Source organism: Catharus ustulatus, chromosome 10 (genome assembly GCF_009819885.2).
Source record: "Catharus ustulatus isolate bCatUst1 chromosome 10, bCatUst1.pri.v2, whole genome shotgun sequence".
NCBI lineage: Eukaryota > Metazoa > Chordata > Aves > Passeriformes > Turdidae > Catharus > Catharus ustulatus.
The window spans coordinates 8,213,035-8,221,601 of NC_046230.1; the positions used below are offsets into that span (position 1 = coordinate 8,213,035).

The 8,567-nt window shown below is 51.8% G+C and overlaps 1 protein-coding gene across 1 annotated transcript in view; it reads right to left on the reverse strand.

The window, feature by feature from the left end:
- Positions 1-7,045, reverse strand: part of EPHA4 (EPH receptor A4) — a 103,597-nt gene extending 96,552 nt beyond the window's left edge. Inside the window, exons 1-3 of the mRNA XM_033068587.2 lie at positions 6,907-7,045; positions 5,908-5,975; positions 921-1,584 (exon numbers count right to left, since the gene is read on the reverse strand). Coding sequence (XP_032924478.1) covers positions 921-1,584; positions 5,908-5,975; positions 6,907-6,997 — 823 coding nt within the window. The 5' untranslated portion in view covers positions 6,998-7,045. The remainder of the gene's footprint in view (positions 1-920; positions 1,585-5,907; positions 5,976-6,906) is intronic.
- Positions 7,046-8,567: the final 1,522 nt, after the last annotated feature.

The following is an 8,567-nucleotide window of genomic DNA, read 5'->3' on the forward strand; positions in this document are numbered from 1 at the left end:
GAGCTGAGCACCTTCAATTCAGCACCCAGCAAAATTAAGCTCACTGACCTGTGCAAGAATCCATTTAAGTTTGATCTTAATTTATGCTTACATGAGCAAGACTTCCAAAGCAGAGGCTAAAGATATTTTATTTATAAACTCTCTTCTCTCCTTCCCTAACCTTGTACAGCTTCTTTAGCCAGAAAAGGGAGGCAAAGATAATATAGGTATTGAGGCTTTTTCTTTTAGGCGAATCTGTCTTTTATACCAACTTTAATCCCTAATTCTGCAGCACACAGGATGGTGTGTGTGTGTGGGAGGGTGGGGTGGAGACTTTTAGCATTTCTAAGAGTATCCTAGCACCTCTATTATTTAACAGACAATAGAGACTCTCCGAGAAATGAAAATATTTAACAAAGGCAGCAGTGTCAAATATCAAAGGGTATTTAGTGCTAAAATTTGCAACAAAGTAAAACACCAAAGATTTTCACTTCCTAGAGTAGGAAAGTAATCCAGCTAAAAGTCCTGTCCTGCCTCCCAGACTGGTTCTTAACCTACTGCATTATCCAAAGCCAACTTTGCCAGAATTTCATGTGTTTAACAAAGTTCCCGTGAAAGACTTGTCTCTTCAAACAGCAGTAGCCCAACTGCACTGCTCTGCAGTCACCCACATTTTGGTGACTATCACGAGCCAAATCAAATTTCGGCGTCTGCTAGAAAATGTGTTTCACCTTCTGCCTATTACAGCACTATCATTTGTTTTGCATTATATAATTCTTAGCCTTGCCACCTGGAGCTATTGGACTTCTTCATTAAACCCCTCTGTCCCACCACATCCCACAGGGCTGCTAATCACTGGCTTCAGTCCATTTGCTCTCATCTCCAATTCAATTATGCATTCCACTAAGCCCTAATGAACAGTACAATATGGCTCATCCTACCTTGGCATTCTCCGTTGCGCTCCTCGTAGCCAGCGTTGCACAGGCAGTTGCCAATGGGCACCAGCCACTCGCCATCTGCCCCACAGTACATTTTTGGCACATCCTTCTCCTCCGAGTTGTTGACACAGGAGCCGCGAACCTCCACCAGAGAGGAGGTGTCAGCCCCAGTGATGGTGTCTGGAAACTGCGCCAGGTTCCGAACCGTCAGCGGGCACTTCTTGTAGAACACACGGACTGAGACCAAAGCAATGCAGGCACCCACGTCCTGGAAAGCCAAATAAAACCCCTTCTTGCTGAGCGGGCCCACATCCCGGATCTCTGTGTTCAGCTTCATGATCCTGTCACCAATGTCCACCTGGGTGAAGCTCTCGTCAGCAGCAATGGTGTCGATCTTGGCAAACTGGCTCTCGCGAATAAAACGCTCTTTATCGTTGTTTGATTCGTAGTAATAAAGGTTGAAAGTCTCTTTGCAAGTTCCCATGACACCAGGCAGGCTGTTGCAGTCCCTTAGCGTGAACTTGATTTCGATATAAACCCTCTGAGCCCCCTCACGGGGAATCCAATCAGTTCGTAACCAATTATTCTGACTGGGCTCCATCACGTTGCAGACTTGATAGGTGCGGATAGGAGTGTTCTTCTCATCCATGATGCTCACTTCCTCCCACTGCAGGGAGGAAAACGGCGAGAAATGGACATCAGGATTAAAAGGAACAGCAGAGCTTCACAACAAACAACATGCACTTGTTCCATTACAGGGAAACAAACAAACAGACCAAAAAACAACCTGGCAGACCAAGCCACAGCCAGGACTCCAACTTGGACATTAAAGGAAGCATCTGTTCAGGAGAAACAAATTCCAAATCCTCATGCCTCGAGGAGCAAGCATGCTTTTTAAGGGCCTCTGAACCAATCCAAGGATGTTCCCTCAGCTGACTGGGTTTACTTGCAGTACAGTTCAGTCCACAGAACACTGCCTAGAGCAGGGCTGCACACAGAATTTTGCAGACTCACAGAACAGTGTTTTCTCTGCAGTAGATATCTCATGGACCCTGCCTTGCACCTGGGAATATCCAACAGGTGACACAGTACAACTTAGCCACAAAGAGAGTGACATCCTCATTTCAAGCATCACTACCACTTACTTTAAAAACTCTTAAGCCATTCCTTATTTCTCTAAGCTGCCAACTACTTTCCTGGGCTACCAATATCCCAGACGGACTGAATAAATTCTACTTTGCAGTTGGGCAGAAATAGCTGTCTACAGAGAACTGGGTCCTTGCCCTGGGTAACTCTTAGAGAAGGAAAAACAGGTAAAAAGACAATATCATCAGTCTATCAGTAGCACCACCATAACTTGGTTATCCAGAGCTTCTTACTAGTGGGAAGATTAAAAAAAAAAAAGAAGCAATACTACACATCTTTTTTTCTGGAGGAAAAGTCAGGGTACTGCCGAATTCATATTATCAAAATCCCAAAAAGTTCAGCAGTGAGGGAAAGGGCTGAAAGATCAGGATAGCAGCATTCTTTACAATCGTTACACCCCTCAAATCAAGTTCAGGCACCTTCAGAAGTGCCAACCAGGTCACATGATTATGAAACAACAACAACCTGTAATCCAAGGTGGGTATGGAAGAAGGAGATGCAGGTGTTCAGCATAATGAACTCAGAAAAGGAAAGCACACATACTCAAGAGTTCTGAAAAAAATTGCTCCAAGTATTATCATAGACAGAAGAAAGTTTATCACAGTGCTCTACTGGCAGGGAGAGAAGGGAAAGTAGGAGCATTATGAAAAGAAATCATTCCAGGGGGGAAAAAACCAAACAGCAAAACCATAGCACTTCCATTTATATTATTCAATTTATCCTTCCTATACAAATATTAGATAATGATATGCTGACTAGGTTTGCAGGCAATACAATGAAGCATATAAAATTATCCTTAGAAAAACTTTAAAGAGACTTTTCAGAAGTGCTTTTCAGAACTACTGAAGCCATGGCTTTGATAAACAGAAGCCTTCTTAAGATGAAGGGGCTTCTTGTATAATATCCTGCATTCTTCTCCAAAGGATTGCTCTTATGCAAGTGATTTTTACTTAAAAAGCTTCCAGCTTAGCTGAATCCGTTTATAGAATGACAGCAGTTAGCACCATGAGTCACTAGGAGCAGAAAGAATAATATTTTATTTGCTGCCTAGAGATAACTGCAAATTAAAATGAAGGAGGGGGGAAATCAATACTCAGCATGTCACTCCTTTCCAGAGAAAAGGAAGAAATAAATCTTAAAAAGTCATCTATCAATGTAAAGTGTAACATGTTGTTAGGAAGAAGACAGCCTTGTTTAATTTAGAGCACCACAGAGCTAGTGCACTGTTACAATATTGTCTTTATGATCCATCACTTTCCATTCTGCTTATCTTCAGATTGCCTATGCTACCAATATTGTGTGTGGTACAAGAGAAAGGAAGAAGCAGAGGGAAATAATACTTGTTGATGGGATTTCCTTTAGTGCATTTACACAATGGAGGATGCTGCTATAGGATTCAATAGAGAGACCACTGAGGTCAACAGACACACAGCAACCGAATTCAGCCAGTTTTTGGATCGTGTTCTCAACACACCCATCTGCTGACCGACACACAAATGTACAGAGCTGGGTTTCTTATTTCATTAACACACATATACAAAACAAACCCAAGTGCATCTTTCTGACAGAGCTGAAAATAACTACAGCCCAAGATTTCCAGACACTGTAAATGACTCGTAATTCTAAGTATGTGGTCAAAGCTGTAACTTTCTGCTTTCAAGCTGAAATTAAATTTTATAATTGAGCTCTTCCCACAGTTTAATGATGCAGATTAAAACATTCTGAGCACAAAACCTGCTTTTCAACTGTGAAATGCAAGAGTAAATCATTAATTACATTTATAATGCAATTCATTAATTCCTCCGGGGCTACTATATAGCTAGTCACTGCTAAATGCCTAAATTTTTATCTTCAGCCCTTCCTATCCACACAATCCTCACACCCCAAGAACAATGTGGTTTGGATCTAGAAAAATACCTTTTTTTTAACAGACAATAAAGTATGCACAGTTAAAGAAAAATACTGAAGGACAAATTCTTCCCAGGAAGATAAAGGAGTTTGTTTCTGCTGCTTGAAATAAATCTGCAGCATATGAAGTAAAATAAATGCTTTCCAAGCACTGTATCTCAGAAACAGACCATGTACTCTTAAATTTTTCACTACAGGCTTAAAAATAGAACACACGGATGTAGGTTTAGTGAAACGAGTCACGTCCACAATAAGAGCACACATTGCTCCTTCTCAAGCTTGCATGGCGCTTTCAGAATAAAACACGTGGAGAAAGGGGGACTCCAACAGCCATTAATAATATCCAGCTGTCCTCTGATCATTGATTCCACTGCTGACTTATTAAAACTTGTATTTTGGGTTCTGTTCTAACGCACAGTGCAGAGTTCCCTCGGAGAGCTGTCCGAAAGATCCCGTCTCATTAACCAACACTTCCAGGGTGCGGGACTAACACAGCCCCGACTCACCCAGATAGAGCTGTACCTTTCCACGCTGTCAAAAGATGGGGCCAATTGCCTGCAATCAGCACTGAATGTGCACCGTGGGCGCTGCCAGGGGCCTGCCAATCACATCCCCACTCTCTGAAGCAGCGACTTTCGGGGACAGCACAGCGCGCTCCGGCGGAGCACAAGCCAGGACTGTAGTCAAGTTCACCCAGAACAACAATGGGGGAGCAGAACAATCCCCCATTCTCCCGTGTTAGGGTTATTCAGAGCTTATGCATAATGCATCACCAGCCAACGCAGCCTCGGATTCCTTCCGCTCACTGCTGTTTCCTTAGCTCTGCTCCTTCTAATTACGAGTGGGAACGCACACAAAAAAACAGTAAATTTGTAGGTTTTCTGAAGAATCCAGTGCTATCTTGTGCACAGGTCCTGATCTTTGAGATTTTCCTTTTTCAAACACTTTGACTTAGTTACTTCTGCTTAAGGAGTCCAAGCTGCTTTTAGTCATTTAATATTAAAAGGAATTGAGATTTTTTTTACATTCATGTTTAGTGGGCATTGCTGGCATTTTTGCTTATATTGTTCATATACAGAAAGAAAAAGCCTTTCTAATTGCTTATTAAAAGAAAATGTCCCATGAAGTACGGTCTCCTCCAGATCACAGCAACTCCAGAGTCCAACATTCGAAGGAGTTTCCCAGAGAGGCACTGGGCACCCTGCAGGTCAGGGCACAGATGAGGCAGCAGCAAGGAGCATCCAATAATACAGAGTTAAGCCAAAAAATAAAGCTACCTTATGTGCAGCTGTCTAAGCAAAGGGACTCTAAGCGCACAATGAACCTCTTAACATCATCACATCACCGCTGGGCAGTGCATTGGAGCAGCCTTCTGTTCAACAAGATAATTGTAAAAGTACATACAAAGAAACTCCAAGGAAACACAGTCAAGCACTGGGTGCTGCACTTTATCTGCTCAGAACCCAAAACACACGATGTTTACACCCTGAAACAGGACAACTGTCCCATCACAACAAAAGGTCTATCGTGTATATTGATCCCTACTCTTTCATCCAGAAATAGAACAGCAATTGCCCTGAACATCTCCCAGCCAAGACAGTCCACAGATAAAATAATAGCAGTCAAGAATGCCAATTCAGCCGGCAGATCACATTTCTTGTTGGTATTTCAGTTTTAAATAGACATCTAAGCCCATGCCTCAACCAATCTCTTAATTCTGAAACCTCTTTTCTGCCCTTTTGGTTTCCACTTATTCCATGACAGAACTATCCAAAGGGAGTATAGAGTTTCTCCAACAAAGAGCAATTCACTTGGTAAGCCAGGGAAGAAATCTGACCTCCTCACCACAATCAACAATAATCGAGCCATTAGGACTCTCTGAAAGTTACTAATCACCCCCTTTACCCTTTTGATCAGATAGCGGTTTAAAACTTACCCCTCCTTCCAGGGGACTTGCTATCCACCCCAGCTCTCCCTGAACTGATCTGGAATCCAGCAAGGTAACTGCAGAAAGGTACAAATAAAAGAGATTAAATTCCAGCTGCCAGAAGGCAATATTAAAATAAATGGTTTACCTGAACGTTTCCATATGTGCGGAGCACGATCGCATCCACCTTCCCCTTGAAATGAAATGTTATTTCCGACCGCGCCGATATCTTACAAACACTTCCAAACTCTCTCTGAGGATCCCCGCGCTCGTTTCCCGGCGCGGCGGAGGCGCTCGGGGCGCGGAGCGGAGCGTGGAGCGGCGGCACCTGCGAGAGGCAGCGCAGCGCCGCTCGGAGCGCTCCCGGCGCTGGGCACCGCGCACCGCCTGCCGCCGGGGACAGCGCGCCCGCATGCCAGCCACGGCCCAAAGCCGGCACTTCCCGGGAGCCTGAGAGCACGGCTGGGCACCGAGAGACCTGCCAGGGGTTCCCGAGGCCACCGGCGCCGCCCGCCCACACCGCGGGACGGCCGCGGGCATCCCCCGCGGAGCCGCCGCCGGACCGTCCCGCAGAACGGGCTGAACCGGGGCCCCGGGGAACGGCGCGGAGCCGCCGAGCGCTCCCGGGAGAACCGGTTCCGTGAGCCGCCCTCCGTTCCGGGGCCGCCCCGGCGCCGCTCGCGGGAGCGCTGCAGCCGGGCCGGGACAGCGGCGGCTCGGGGGACGCGCGGGGCAGGCGGCGGCCGCTCCGCTCCGCCCGCGACACCTGTGCGGCACCGCGGGCAGCCCCGGCAGCGCCGCTCGGGCAGCTCCGCGGCCGCCGGACGGGCACCGACCAGACGGGCACCGACCGGCCGGGGCAGCGCGGGACAAGCGCCGTCCCGGCGGCGAGCGGAGCGCCGAGGCGGGGAGGGGACGGGACAGCACCGCTGCCCGCCCCGGGGACACCGAACTTTGCCCCGGCACCCCGCCGGGAGAACGCGCGGCGCGGCCGCCGGCAAGTCTCACCTTCGTTGGCGGGATAGACCCGCGAGCCGGTGACGGCGCCGCAGACGCCGACGAGGAGTGGGAGGAGGGCGCAGATCGGGACCCCGGCCATGCCGCCGCCGCGCTCCGGCCGCGCTATCCCAGCGGAATAACTGCCTACATGGGGCGCGCGGCGCGCGCTAGACATTGCCAAGGGGGCGGGGCCCGCCCGTCCGTCAGGCGCCGCCGCCAATCGCCGCCCGCTCCGCGCCGCGCGCGCCGCCCCGCCCCGCCCCCGCGGGGAGCCGCGCTGCGGGGCGCTCGGCGGGGCCGTGCGGGAGCGCTGCCCCAGCGGGCGGGCACGGCCGGCGGGCTTTCCGCGACCTCAGCAGCGTCCCGGCTCCGGACGATGACGGGAAAGGCGAAAAGGCAAAGTTAGGAGAGGCAGGCTGGCGGGGGAGCTGCGGCCGCGGCGCGCACACGGACCTGCTCCGCGCCGAGCCCGCGGCGGCCGCGCGTCCCGGGAGCGTCCTGGGAGCGTCCCGGAGCTGCCGCCGCCCCGCCCGGCCCGGCCCGGCCCGGCCCCGCGCCACCGTTGAGCAACAGCGCCACCTGCCGGGAGCAGCGGCTCCCGCGGCAGGGCTCCCCGGGGCCGGACCGGGAGGGACAGGGACGGGCAGGGATGGACAGGGACGGACCGGGAGGGAGCGGGACGGGCAGGGATGGACAGGGACGGACAGAGATGGATGGACAGGGAGGAGCAGGGACGGGCAGAAGTGGACAAGGACCGACAGAGATGGGCAGGGACTGGCAGAGGTGTCCAGGGACCGGCAGAGATGTGCATGGACGGGCAGAGATGTGCATGGACGGGCGGGGATGGGCCGCTCTGAGCGGCGCTTCCCCGGTGAGCGGCAGAGGACGGGCCCCGGCGCTCGCCGCGAAGGTGCCAATCGCTCACGCTGTATGCACCGGGCAGCGGCCAGGCGGGGCGGGCTGCTGGGAAAGCCGGGTTCGCGGCGATTCCCTCTCTACGCTAAGATCCACCGGGACGCTCAAGCTCGTGCACTTCCCCCTCGTACCCGGGACGCGCCCAGCCGAGGACACCTGTGTTGGCTGATGTCCTTCGGCTGTCCCCGGGAACCTGCGCTGTGCAGCCACAGCCCCGCTTTGCTTTGAGCGCTCCGAACACCTGACTTCTTAAAAAATACTCTCTAAATGCGCCTTGGCGACAAAACCGTAGTTTTTAGAAGCCCGCTAAGCCTCGGGTGGGTCAGGCAGCGTCAGTGGGCTGAGCACCGTGCTTGAGCAGCCCGACCTGTGTCAGTCCGGGACAGCGCTGCGGGACAGGCGCAAGCCGAGCGCACCCCCGCGGTGCTCTGTCCCTCCGCCGCTGTCCGTGCCAACGCTGTCCGTGCCAACGCTGTCCGTGCCGCCGCCTGAGCCTCGGCAAGCTCCAGAACCGGCCGCTCCTCGCTCTTCGAGTCCCCCGCGCTCCCGTCCGCGGCTCTTGGCGGCGCTGCCTCAGTTTCCCGCAGACTCGGAGGGGTGGCAGCCCTGGGGGCAGCCCACCTTCCCCTGGGGGCAGCAGCCCTCCTTCTCCCTGAGGGCAGCCCTCCTTCTCCTGGGGGCAGCAGCCCTCCTTCTCCCTGGGGGCAGCAGCCCTCCTTCTCCCTGGGGGCAGCAGCCCTCCTTCCCCTGGGGGC